Consider the following 14,113-nt stretch of genomic DNA (forward strand, 5'->3'; position numbering starts at 1 on the left):
AATAATTCCCCCCGTGATCGTGCATTGTTTAGCGCGGGAAAAAAGCTATCGTCACAAGAAGTCAATGACTATTGTGAAATGTACGACCACCACTGTGAATACAAAATTAAATAATTCGTGTGTAATAAAATGAGAAAATATTGCTTCAATAAATAAATTATTGTCTCATATTTCAACCAGGTGAAATTGATCTCATGAGGTGCATCATTATGGTGGCACAAATCTATCTGCAATTTCTCATTCGCGTGCAAATAACACGAGGCACCGATTATCACGTTCATTTGAGAAGTTTGACCACAAGGCAGGAAGCTGTTTATATTAAGAAAAAAAATGCTTGCATTTAGAGAACGCACATTTGAAAATATATCGCGCGTCTTCTAACAGTTTTTTAATCAATTTACCTTATCGTCAAGGTGATATTGAGTGGTTTTTGAGCTCAATATATCCGTGTCGTGGGGTCCCATTTAGTGTTGATGCCATGCTAAACATTCAGGTGACTTGCTTATACTATATATATAAAAGAAAATTGTGTGTCCCGTTGCATGAGATTGTGAAACTTAAAGGAATACCTGACGCACAAGATGTTCCCGCCATCATCGCCGTTTGCAATTTTCATTGAATAAATTAAAATGTTAATGCCCATGGTGTCTCGAAGGTGTCTCCAATATAACGCCTTCAGTTGTTGGGTACAAAGTGTTTCCACTTCAGTATTTTAACATCTGAGGCCAAGTGGTTGGTTTTCTGCATCAGCAAATTCACTCAAAAGCCTAACTATGCAAGCCATCTACCGTTGTACTCAATACCCGGATTGTTTTGCACACTAAAAATTTAATTACATCTCAAACCATCCCCGAGATGAAGGTAAACAAATGATAATCAAATAGTGGTCAGGCCTTGATTGGGTATTAAAGTGACGGCAATGGTGTGGCAGAAAAAAAAAAGTTGGCATGAAAATGACTAGTGCTGAAAGTTGTCTCAGCAAAATCTTGATCATCTTTTTCAAGTCTTCAATTTGCGTGTCAATTGAAATATTTCTTATGTTCACCTGAAGAAGTCACTTCCGCAATCCCGTTACCTCAGCTCATACATAAGTGATCATTTTCATGTGATTTTATCACATGTTTCCCATGAGTGAATGTCCCTCATGTCATCTTTTGGTCAAATTGGATATTTATCTCACATATAAGATGTGATCTTACACTTTAATGCTTTCCCCTTATTTCACACTGAATATATGATTTGTGCATTAATGGATAATAAAAAGAACGATGCTTTAATTTGTTTTTAATTAATAAACCATCCTTTCACAACAAAATATTGCTTTATATGAACAGAACTAAAACTGTATCAATGGATCTACTATTAACTATTATATAAAAACATTTACAATTTCCAAAAAAAAATTAAGAGCGAAACAAAATAGTAAGTACGTTTATGTATCGATTTTTTGATTAAATCCATTAAATCGGATGAAATTGGGATGTAATAATCGTTGTAGTACTCCACGAGAGCTTTCCAAAAGATCAAAAATTTTCAAATTCCGATCATTAAAACCGGAGATATAGCCATTTGAAAATTAAATTCTTGAGCCCTTCTAGCTCGGGTCAGGGGGCTTGGGGGCTTAATTTTTTTGTGAATCAAAAGCTCTTAGGCTTAGCTATAACATACTAAAGTTAAGATCGATCGGTGCCATAGGATCTGAGTAATTCAAAAAATACAAAATTTGGGGTATTTCAAAATGACGAAGGGGGGAGGTGACATCACCTACTTCTAGCCACCTATCGACATTTAACCTTTGCCGAAAACCGTTTATCGATATCTCTTTCCGTTCTCTTTCCAGAAGTGGTTATTCACTGAAAGAAATCCGAAAAAGTTAAAATAACATTCCGGAAATGTTAATTTACCCTGCAGTATTGATCCGAAATCGGTGTAAATATTACCCTTTTTAGGTGTATTAGGAGTTAAAGTTACCCTTTTTCATGTTAATTTTACTCTTAAAAAGGTGAAAAATTAACATTAAAAAATGTTGATATATTTTTACACCTAAAAAGTGTTAAAATTATGAGGAAAAAAAGTTAATCGCACCCTCTTCTTTTTCTCAGTGTACGAAAATCGATTTTTAGCGCATATGATATTCGTAATCTATAAGTGTCAAAAAAACGTGTAAATCCAAAATTTAGGCCCGATCTGACGAGGTCGGATTTCACCTGCACCACAAAAGTTGAAATTGTAAATAAAAAATCTCAGCTAAATCAGGGTTCGGTGCTACCCCACCTTCGGAGGTGCTCCAGCTGATTTTGTTCTCTTATTTAAAGGCTATTTAAAAATATTTAGTCCGAATTATATTAAATTTATAATCTTATGCTGAGTATAAAAAAAATGGTGTCGAAAATTAAATAATTAAATAAACCAAAATATAATAATAGAGCATAATTTTGAATAATATTACCAATATTACGCGCTGAAAACTTTAATCCTTCTAAGGGAAAAATTCTTTTGGCCAATAGAAAAATACAATATGATCAGTAAAAAATAAATAAATTTAATTTGTAAAGAAAAAAAAATACAGAAATAAAACTAATAAGAAAGAAAATTGTTGTAAGGAAAATAAGATTCTCTTTATCATTTTCTCTTTTAAAAATATAAATAAAGTAATTATTCTAACCACGCCCCTGGCAAGTTGCCTGAAATTTGAAGCCACTTTCTCATATTTCGATTTAAATTTATATGGAATTTTTTTGCACTCGCGACCGTTACGTTAAATATCTAAAAAATGAGAAGTTTTTCCCGTATTATAAGATACCTTACCATATGTAAGGATAAATATACTAAATTTTTGTTGAAATAACATTTTTTCCTCGGAGCACTGTGAGCTGAGTCCGAGATCAATTTAGGAAATTGGCTTCAAAATAGCTCTTTATAAAAAAATTAACTTGTCACATGCTTGATTCTAACTAATCCAATTTTATATTTTACTAGCCAAATGTGAATTATAAAATTGTCCTGGTAATTGCCAGATTAAAAGGCTAGCATGCTCGGTAATTATATGTTCTATATCATACTAGCATAAATTAAAAGGATATCAGTGTAGTTTTTTGAGTCACAAATCTCTTTTTATACTAAAATTTCTGTCTAAAAGCAATTGAAAAATTGTTTATAACTAATGCAAGCGGCAAAATTTTAAAAGGATATTTTTTTTAATCTATCAGGAGGATTTATAGGATCGAAAAAAAACGCAAATACGTTGACTGTTGCATTAGTATGGCATACACAGGAAAACAACTATACCTACATAAGCATAAGGATAGATAAGTACCACAGTGTTAGCCTTTTACCGTCTCCTATTTTAGTTCTACCTTCAGTATGCTTAAACATAAGCAATGCATAATACCTGCTTCCCTCATGGGTACTCAAAACAATTTGAGAATGGGAAAGTGTTAACCCAAAAGTGTTTCTCATGTGGCGAAAACATGTGAAACAGGTGCAATTAGAAAGGTTTCCGCGCGATGGTGTTGCACTTTATATTCCACAAGAGCCACTGTTATGGTAAAATTGCTCTTGATTGCACACTCACCTGGATAAAAATCCTTTCTCCTGCGGACCTCGTGTGTGGCAAATTCTTCGTGAGTGGCGACAAAGTGCATATGGATTTAAAGGCCCCCATAACACGGGGATAATTGGTGCGGCATACTTTAGAAGGCCCCCACCATAGAAGTGCATTTATGCGTCAACCCAGAGAATAATTCTTAGAGCACAGATTTCTGCAATTATATCGATTGCAATCTGGTGCTTTTGTGAGAGGTGAAAGACACATTATCCCCCTTGGGCAGGCATTTCTTGTCAAAAAATCAACCACAATTGCTTGTGAAGTCGTGAGAGACGTTAAGTTTTTTTTTTTAGAGTGTCTTCAAAAGTTTTGAAAGTTAACTCGTCCCATTTGCAATCATTACCCATCAATGATTGAAGACATAAATGCATACCCATTCATTTATTTACAATTTCAATTAATTTTTGAATTATTTGGTAATTTCTTAAATTCTTTTAGGAATATTTAATTTAAAAACAAATTTTAGCTTTTGCTCTATATTAAAAAATAAATTTTACAAATAAATTTTTGTCTATCATAAAATTGTATGATATTGTAATTGCGGAATTGAAATCGTAATGTATTATGTAAAAAAAATCCAGAAAAAGCTTTTCAAGAGGAAAAATAATTTTTTAATGATTTTTAATGAACATCTTTTATATTTCGTGAAACCCTTTAAGGATGAGTTGGATACCAGTGTATTTAAAGGAACAATCATTTTTCCTGTTAATTTGAAGGACAATGTAACTATATAATCAAAAAATTGTTTTTATTTCTGGAACATCGGTGTTTCACTCTTCCTTAAAAGGTTAAACGATTAAAATTGATTATCAAACTCTCAGTTGTCTTGCATTACTATGCTCAACTACTTTACTCTTAACTCATTCAGACAATGTACTGGAAATACTGGAGATAGAATATTCTTGCTGTGGAATTAGATCCTTACACAAGCAGCATTTTTTTCCTTATATTGTCTTGTACAATTTTCTGAGTAAGGCGTTATTATAGAACAAAATGCTTAAGACACGCTAACGACTTAAGCCGAGAGGCGGCTTAACGTAATTATAATCAAAATAATGATTCGACTAAATTCCCATTAGATTCCCACTGATAGAAATGTAATATGATCAATCTGATTATTATTTTGATTATTATTACGTTGAATCGTCTCTCGGCTTGAGTTGTAAGTGTGCCCAGAGCCTAAATTCTTATAATCTGCTTATACTGTTCTTGTCACTCTCTGTGACTACTAAAAGTAAAATGGCCCACTCTTAAGGGGCTTAAGAGTTTCTACAAAAATTATGAAAGTCTCATTATGGAAAAGTGCATAAGACTTGTCAAAATCTTGGCTCTATAAGGCAGATGTGTTGCTTCTTTGAGAGATAGAGATTAATAGATAATTATGGAAAAAAGAAAAAATATTGGGTTGCGAGGAGACACAGGACTCAGCGGGCACTGCATTTATTTTTATAGTGTAACTATCTATGAAAAGGATTTGTCAACCATATTTCAAATAAAGAATAAGAATAAAGGAAAATATCATCAAAATCGACACAATGCCAAATTGTGGTACATCATCTGGAGATCAACATCACTAACCAAATTAATTAAAAATTCTTCTTTTACAGTAGCAATTCAGATACCAACTGCTCAAAATATCGTCAACTTTGCAATTGATATTATGCGACGTATACAAATGGGGTACAAATGAGGTTTATCAAAGAGAAAAAAAAAACCAAACTAAAAAATAAAGAACATATTGGTGTCTTAATAATTCCTCAAATAGGCTCATGTTCAAATTTCAATGTGTATCGATAAAGCTAAAGTATCGTTGCGATAAAGTAAAGTGCAGTATTAATATTCTTGTGAGGTAAATGAAAGGAAAAGTTTTCATGTATATAATATTCCTACTCCTTTTGTTCTGTTTTAAAATCCTTACGACCTTCTGTAAAACTTTTGTTGGAATATTATGTTTCAAGTTTGAATTTTCGAATATGAATGATATTTTATCCAAATAATACCATTTACCATTTAGCCGAGACACTTTTGAATTACGAAAGTACAGATGTGAACAGATCGTTTACGGGAAAATTTATAGTATTAATATTCATTAAATAAATTCTACTTTCAAGCTAAAAACCAAATAAATAAAAAAGTCAATGAATTAAAATATATTGTCGAGATAATCTTTTAAATATAATGATACTTCATTGATTCAAGTCATACGATCTGTTTAGTCACCTTGCCTTTTTGGGTGCAGTCTAGGGTTAAATTGTATTGTAAACACAGCGTAACAACTCTATATTGTCAAATTACGCCCCGCAAGTCTTTGAACTTGACCAAAGCAAAAACTTAAAGTCCAAATCAAATTTAAATTGATTCTCAATAAAAGCGATGTGTCAACAAATTACGCGCCATGCAGGCAAACAAAAAGTCTCCTAATTGATCTAATTCAAGCCAATTTTTCTCAGAGAATGGCACAATTATGGCCTGACCTCGCTCTGTTGGTGGTCATTAATCACACGGGGACTCCTTTGCAACATTTCGCGTCGCGATTAGGAGTTTTGAACTACTTCTCAAAAGCCTAATTGAAATAATAGCTCTTCATCTGGCCTGTAAAAAAGCCTTTAGTTGTTTCGACATACAACACTCTCTCACGTATGTTTTTTTTATGATCGCAGACATTGAAGAAAAAACAGTCTTTAAGGAAAAAAAAACTAATTGAAACTTACCACGAGGTGATCGTAGACTGAGATCCACAGGTTCTAGCTGAACTGGAGGGCCCTCTGCCTGCAATTAAATCATCAGTGATTGTATAAGCGGATTGCGGAAAGAAAAGATATATATATATTTTTTTTATTTTGGGAGGAGCATTACAACTCAGAAAAAATCCCCAAATATTGCTTCAACCTTCACTTGATTTGGGTTCAGACACGGACAAAAAGGTGGTGATCTTTTTCAGAGTGGTAATATTTTAAAATGTTCAAAAAGAGATTTGATCTGTTCGCGTTATAATTCATAGTTGTCAGCTTTAATTATAATAGCAATGTTATATGGGAATATGACTAGGTATTTGTGAACAGTTCCAATAGCGATTTTTAAGTGAGAGAATAATCACGAGAAAACTGTGTATTTAGTAATTATATAGAGGGGTGAGGTGAACTCACCGGGGCAACATAGAGCTGAGGCAAACCCGATAAAAAGCCATCGCAAGAATAGAGCTTTGAAGTATAAAAGTTCATGGTAGAAAAGGGGGAGCAGACAAAAAAGCGAGACAAATAAAGTCCAACGTTATAAGTTAATGTAAAATAATAAATTTTCAACGGGGAAACATAAACTAACTGGTAATATCTAATAAATTAAAATAAATAAATGTACCTTGTGCATGTGAAACAATAAATTATGCAAATTTTTTTTTATAACCACCACAAATGCACCGAGAGAGGTAATACACAAGAGCCAGTTGCGGTGCAACAATTACACAAAGTGCCCAAATGGCAACATCAACAGGTGATTTGCGGTGCTGAGGGAGATCTGTGCTTGATTTGATGGAAGTCAGCGTTTTCTTGCGCTCATTCCCATTTCGAATATGGCACCATGGTCAATCGTCAGTGCCCCACCTTGAAGTGTCTATCAGACTGAATCCATGCGCTCACAGCACCGAGACACCTTTAGCTTGTGACTCAGGTAGACCCCCAGCACCAATAGAGATTAAATCACACGCTTATTGTTTTAGCGCTACCTCTTCCACAGATCCAACTGATTGCAAGATCATCTTTCACACTGACACAGAGCTTTACAGCCCACCGGAAGCTTTTAGGCTCTTGCTGGCGCACTAATGAACATCACTACGTAATTTACTCAAAGTTCATCTATGCGGAGATTTTACCAGTGAACTCTACACAAATGCTGAGGGGTCTCAAACTACACAGTAACAAAAATTGACACTATTATATTGTGTAATCTTTCACACAACTATTATAGTGTTAAATTTGGAAAAAGTGTTTAATTTAACATTGTTTAATTTAAAGTTGTTGAATTTAAAAATTGTTGAATTTTCATTTCATTTCAAAGATTTTAATTTTTTTTTTGCCATTTTAGACATTTGTAATGTTTCTTCCCGTACTCGGGATACCCCTCAATTCGAGATTATTACATCTGATGCTCGAATCTTCATGATATACTTATTATGCATATAAATATTCGATGCTCTATATGACTTTTCCCCATTGAAAAAGCATCTCGACTGAAGTATATGTCTTAAATGGAAATTCAACAATTTTTACACAACTTTTGTTAAAAAATCAACAAATGTTGTCTCAAAATTCAACAACTTTTGTTTAAAAATTCAACAACTTTGGTTGAAATACACAAGGCTTCACACTAGTGTGAAAAATTATTATCAAACTATAATAGTGTTAATTTTTGATCATGTGACAAACAATAACATAAAGTTGTGTATTTTTTCACACTATGATAAATAATATGAAAAACTATAATCCTACTATAATAGTGCCAATTTTTAGATTTTTTCAACAGTTTTAAAACAAGAAACATTGTTAAAAAAAATGTTCTGACTATAATTGTGAGAAATTTTACACAGATCGCAATTAAATAATTAATTTATCCAATTTCACACTATTATAGTGTTAAAATTTTACACATTTTCAAATTAAACAACATTGTTGAAAATTTTTCAACTATAATAGTGGTAATTTTCAATCACGTGACAGTAAATTACCAAAATGTTGTGTATTTTTAAACATTTTTAAATTAAACAACTAAAATGGTCGATTTTGCACTATTATTGTAGTAAAATTTTACACATTTTTTTTACTGTGTACATAGTGTTCGCAAGTCAAACGCCATAAGCGGCAGCAGTCAGGTGTACTTCGAATGTTATGAAAAGTTTATAGTGTGTATTACAGATTAAGGTAAAGGCTCCTACGTCGGCCGCAAAAGGATAAGTAGGGGAGACCGGGATAGAATTAGCCACCAAATGAAATTTTTCATTGCGTATAATTTGTACAAAAAATGTTTGTATGAGGCTGATAAATATTTCAATGAATAGGAAGGGAAGTATATATTTAGAATAAAGAGTGGTTTCCTCAATATTCTTTCCCAGGCGAACTATAAGATACCACTGTCTAATACTATACGTGGCTAATTCTACCCCGGTCTCCCCTAGTTCTAATTTTTTGTGAAGTTTTCACCTTAAGACATATTAATTGTGAACTTTATTTAGAAATAAAATAATTTTAAATAACATTTTTTTTTTTGAAAAGTGGAGAGTTTTTCAATTCGACAGTTTGGTTTCCTACGTTAGAGCTTGAGTAGCATCATTTTTTGATATTTCTAAGGTACAATGGAGTAATTTTGAACAGAATCTAATTTTAAATTTTGAAATTTTCTCACTGTTTCAGTTAGCCAAAGAAAAAAACCACAAAGCAGTACGAGCCAAATTCAAGTGCACTTCTTCGTGGTAGCTTTCTTTTGCTCACCAAAAACAGTTATCAAATCTCAGAATTCAAAAGTATATTCTATATTTGTCATTATTTTATTAGAGCATCTCTATAAAATTACTTAAATTCATAAAATTTGTTCTGAGAACTGAAAACTGAGTTAGTAATTTCCCTTTAAATCCCTATAAAATTCCCTATAAATTTGTCAATAAAAGCGACAAATAAGGGAACATCTATTTAATAATAACGTGATTGCGGTTTTCATTAAAATAATTACAAAAAATTCCACCAACTAGAAAAAAAAACCATAATAGTGATTGATTTGTAGAACATCCGTATAAGAACATTATAAGGTACTTTACCTTATAATTATATAAATCGATTGAAATGCAACATGAATAAGTGAAACGAATAAGAATTTTGATTAATGATCAATAAACATATAAGCAAATTAGAAATAATAGTAGTTCTTATTTTTTAATGAAGAATATTAATAATTTCCAGGTAAGGTGAAGTAAGCACTTTCGGTCATTATGTTTTTGTTACCTTCTTAATTCTGAAAATTATTATTGGATCTAACTATACATGTGTCTAACTATACATCCAATGGATGCAGATTATCTTCCAAAAATTTGAGACAAAATGCCCTTTTCAGAATTAACATTTTCCGCTAATGGTTTTTAAAATTATTTTTACTCGTTTCATATCGACATAATTGTCTTTAAAATTATACTGGCACAATATCAAATACAGGAACTAGGCCTTCCCGCGAGAGGAGGACAGAACAAGCATAATTATTTTTTTTTATAAATGGATTGGATTATCAGTCGCACACTCCGTGAAATCAAGCTAACTAACTAGGCGCAATTTTAAACATCTTTAATATCGGAAAAGTTTCTGATAAATCGGATTCGTACTCAGAAATTTTGTATATCATAAAGTGAGTACCTACGACTTTACTCAATGAGTGCCTAATTATCTGTAATTGGCGACATCATTTTAGGTAGCCGAAAGAGCTTACCTCAGCCTTCAATCAAATAACTTGACATTCAGCTGGAAGGCGTATGAGTCCCTTTTCACAATCGATACAGTTCCATTGTATATAAAGAATTCCATTATTAATTCCCAACATTATGCATGACTTTATCGCATCAAATCTAAGAGAAAACAATAATCCATTGATTTTAATATAGATACACTATAATCATTTGAACCGACCGTTTTCGTATAAGTCTTTTTTTTAATATTCTTAGTCTAAATTGTTTTTGAATTTATACAATACAATCTACCAACTTTGGATTTAAAAACATTATATTGGTTTTATAAATTCAATTCCTGAATTTTTAAAACTGTGTTTCAAGACTTAGATATAATTTTATTTTATTTCAAATAATAAGATTTAGATTAATAAATAAAATGTAAAATTCTGTATGTAAATATTCAATAAGATTAATGATAGAGCGAGCTCTTTATAATTTTAACCTGTCATTGGTTCCGGATGAATATAATTGACTAGTAACATTTTTTAGGTATTTCTAGGGTACAATGGAGTAATTTGGAACAGAATCTAATTTTAAATTTTAAAATTTTCTCACTGCTTTAAGTTAACCAAAGAAAGAAAAAAAACCTCAAAGAAGTATGAGCCAAATTCAAGTGTAATTCTTCATGGTTATGAACAGGGGGTGACATTAGCTTTGAAAAATGCGACCAGTTTTAGTGTAATTTTTTTCCCTGTTTTCGTACGCATTTCACGAGAAATCTCCAAAACTACGTAGATTGCCAATTTAGGGGTTTCGGTTGCCTCTTCGTTATTAAATTGGCTTTAATTTTGTATTAGTATTTTTTACTAATTCATTCTACAATGACAGAAAACAGCTAATAAACTCGAAAATTTTTTCGGCTTGCTAGAAACATATGGGAAACATAGGAAATGTCATGCCCCTGGTTATGAATAAAAAAATAAATATTATATTTTAAAGTAATAAATAATATAATTTTGAAAATTAATATTTCAAAAATATTAAAATGATCATAACTTCGTAAATAGTTTCAATTCCAATATTGCGGTATGAAAATATATCTAATAGTCCATGGTATAAGTTATGTATGATAATGAAAAATTGCTAGAGCTTAATTAATTTACAAATATCTAACCTTTGATCTGGAGTGTTCATCACAAGTAAAGAAGAAAATCCTAAAGTGATTAACCCCCAAAAAGAGGTGAATTGTGATTCAGCACTTAATCCTAGGCACTTAGGGTACTCAGTGTCCATTGTCGAGAAATCACTTTAAATGATTTGAGGCTCATGATGAATTCGTGAGTGGCTGATGGCAAAAAAGGAGGGCAATGTAGGCAAAAAGCCACGTCTGGTGTAATTCCACTGATTGTCAGGTGTTTTAACTCAATCCCACTCCCTCCTTGACATGGGGTCATGCAGGAGGGGACTCTTACCAAATGGTGTACCTATAATTGGGTGTTCTCCACCTCTTGGCTAAAAACGTGAGCTACACTATATGGAAAGTTAGAATGCACACGCACTTGCGTGATATTGAATTGGACAAGGTTGCACGCGGCTCATCGTCTAAAAAAACTTTTTCCTGCCAATTAGGTTCAAAGTCGCAATTGGCGAAAGCTTACACTCAAATGACACACGCAAAACCATCAGGTGTGCAAGAGTTTCCACCTGGATTTAGGCTGACGGAAAACGATCAGTTCGTGTTTTACATGGTTTGTTACAAAAGTTTGTTACACCCAAAAAAAATTTAGATGAGTGCTCTAAGGCATAGATCGACAAGTTGGAGCAGTCATTTTTCATATTTTCAAAACACTGTAATTTAACTAACATAATTTTTTGTTGTACAAAAATCCTCTCATCAGAATCTCCGCCCTCGAAACTGCCAAAATCCCCCCAAATATTTTCCTCACAGCAGCAAACCCAACAATTGCGCCATTATTATTGAAATATAAAATGTGCCAATTTAGTCAGAGATATAAAATATTATTTCAACACAAGTACATGACATTCAAATCATCATTAATAGAGTTATTATATTGTGAACCGTGTTTTTTTTCTCTCTTCACCTCCAATTAAATGTAGGTGGAGAAAATTCCTCACTGCCAAAAGCCAACTCTAAAACTCCGTTGACAAGATCATTTTAAATGTTACGGCATTGTTTGGTAGGTATTTTGGCTGTATGGCTTTGATTGGCAGTTTATTTGTGTGGCCTAAGTGGCTTTTTTGGACAGTTTTATGTCAATTTTAAAACCACCATATACACGATACACGCCACTTCAATAAACACAATTGAGGCATTGTTTTACGACGTGTTTTTACACCACTTATGTGGGTGTTTTGATATGTAATTTTGGGCGTGAGATAATTTCTCCGATTTCTTTGCCGAATTTCCTTTTTCAGTTGATTGTTTTTTTTTTAAATTATTTATCCGTAGTTCTAAACACAATATAATAAATATTGCTTCTCAACGAAAAAAAAACAATATTTATTTTATTAATAAAAAATATCACAATAAAATCTGTCAAAAAATATATGGAAAGGCTCTCAGTCACATATTTCCTTTAAAAAATTGATTAAATCCATTAAAGGCATATGGAAAAAATATTAAGAGTTCGAAGCTAGAGTTTTTACGAAGCCTAAAAGCCTTCCCATAAAATCAATTAAACTTTCCGTGCTATCATACTACGACATTTTAGAACTATTTCAAAGGACAATGGGCAGATATGTATGGGAGCTGGTCTAACCCTTCGCCAGAGATGGGACTAGGTCCATTTTGTAGGTATTAGTATATGATTTAAAAATTACCGAGACCCAAGTCAAAAAGGACTGTTAATCCTTGGGAAATTAACGATATCCTTCGGAAAATTCACAATTTTGACAATTTATTACTCGAAAATGGCTTAACTGATCTTAATGAAATTCGGGACAAAGTCGATGTATGACTTAAACTTTAAATAAATATTTTTAGATTTTCCCTCTGACTGCTCTATCTGGTAGCTCCCATACAAATATGCCATGTTTTAAAGCCATCGCACATTACAGGGCAACAAAACGAAAACTTTCTTCGTTTAATGTCAAATCACAGGTATTTCCGGTGTCCTTGGTGTGTCTTGAACATGACTAGAAGAAACCTCTAGTTCATCACGTCAACTTTTCCAGATATATTAAAGTAAAAGTTCTTAAGAAATTGGTAGAACTATTTTTATGAAACTTGCTTTTTTAAATAACAGCATATCATAATGGCGCCAACGGACGTTTTCTAAAAGATAACTGAACTTAAGGAATATTTTCCTGAAAGAAACCGTATACTTAGAGTTTTTATCTCTTTTTTCAAGAATAATATTACTAAGAGACTTTTCCTTAGATACAATACTTTTTTCATGAATTTGGAGGATAGTAAAAGATTTATAAGGAAGATCTGGAAAATTGCAGGGAAAATGAAGAGATAAAGTTATAGCTTGTTCCAGGAATTTTTTTGAGTCCTTATTTACAAATTATTCTTAAAAAGAACCAATATACGATTAACCGTTTTGTATAAAAGGAGTTTTGCAAAAAAAAAACCATTATACTATTCTTATACATATGTTTTATGTTCTGGTGCTTTTCCTACATACTTTAAGGGGTGGACCCGGAACAAAAGTTGTTACCTTTGCCAATACCTATTCGATGGTATAGGTCTCATTCGTGGCGAAAGGTTAGACCGTTTTGCCCATTGTCCTTTATCACACCTATGACACATTTTGCAAGAAATTTCTTTAATTCAAATGGTACACGGAATTTTTAATTGTAAATATTTCAGGAAAAGTGTGGTATGGAAAAACCTTTTATAAACCACTTACAACTCTGTTACGCAAAAAGATCCAAGCCAAAATTAAGAGCAGAGCAGAAAGAAATGGCTCAAGAATCAAACAGTTTTGTTGAGAATCTGTACGCAGTCATCTTAATTGAATATTGTCTGACATAGTAATTCTTCGGTATAACTTGGAAATAATTTAGTAAATTATTCCTATTCCCGATACAAGGGTCTCACTTCTAACGTTTACGACAGG

General features: G+C 32.3%; 1 protein-coding gene across 2 annotated transcripts in view; it reads right to left on the bottom strand.

Annotated features, from left to right (window-relative positions):
- LOC129803119 (Krueppel-like factor 8) overlaps positions 1-14,113 on the bottom strand; it is a 112,493-nt gene that overhangs the window by 71,420 nt on the left and 26,960 nt on the right. For both annotated transcript variants that reach the window (XR_008751841.1, XM_055849471.1), the window contains exon 3: positions 6,319-6,376. Coding sequence is in view for 1 of the 2 variants with exons in the window: in XM_055849471.1 (XP_055705446.1) it covers positions 6,319-6,376 (58 nt within the window). In the remaining variant the exon portion in view is untranslated. The remainder of the gene's footprint in view (positions 1-6,318; positions 6,377-14,113) is intronic.

The sequence above is a fragment of the Phlebotomus papatasi genome, chromosome 2, assembly GCF_024763615.1.
Source record: "Phlebotomus papatasi isolate M1 chromosome 2, Ppap_2.1, whole genome shotgun sequence".
In the NCBI taxonomy this organism is placed as follows: Eukaryota; Metazoa; Arthropoda; class Insecta; order Diptera; family Psychodidae; genus Phlebotomus; species Phlebotomus papatasi.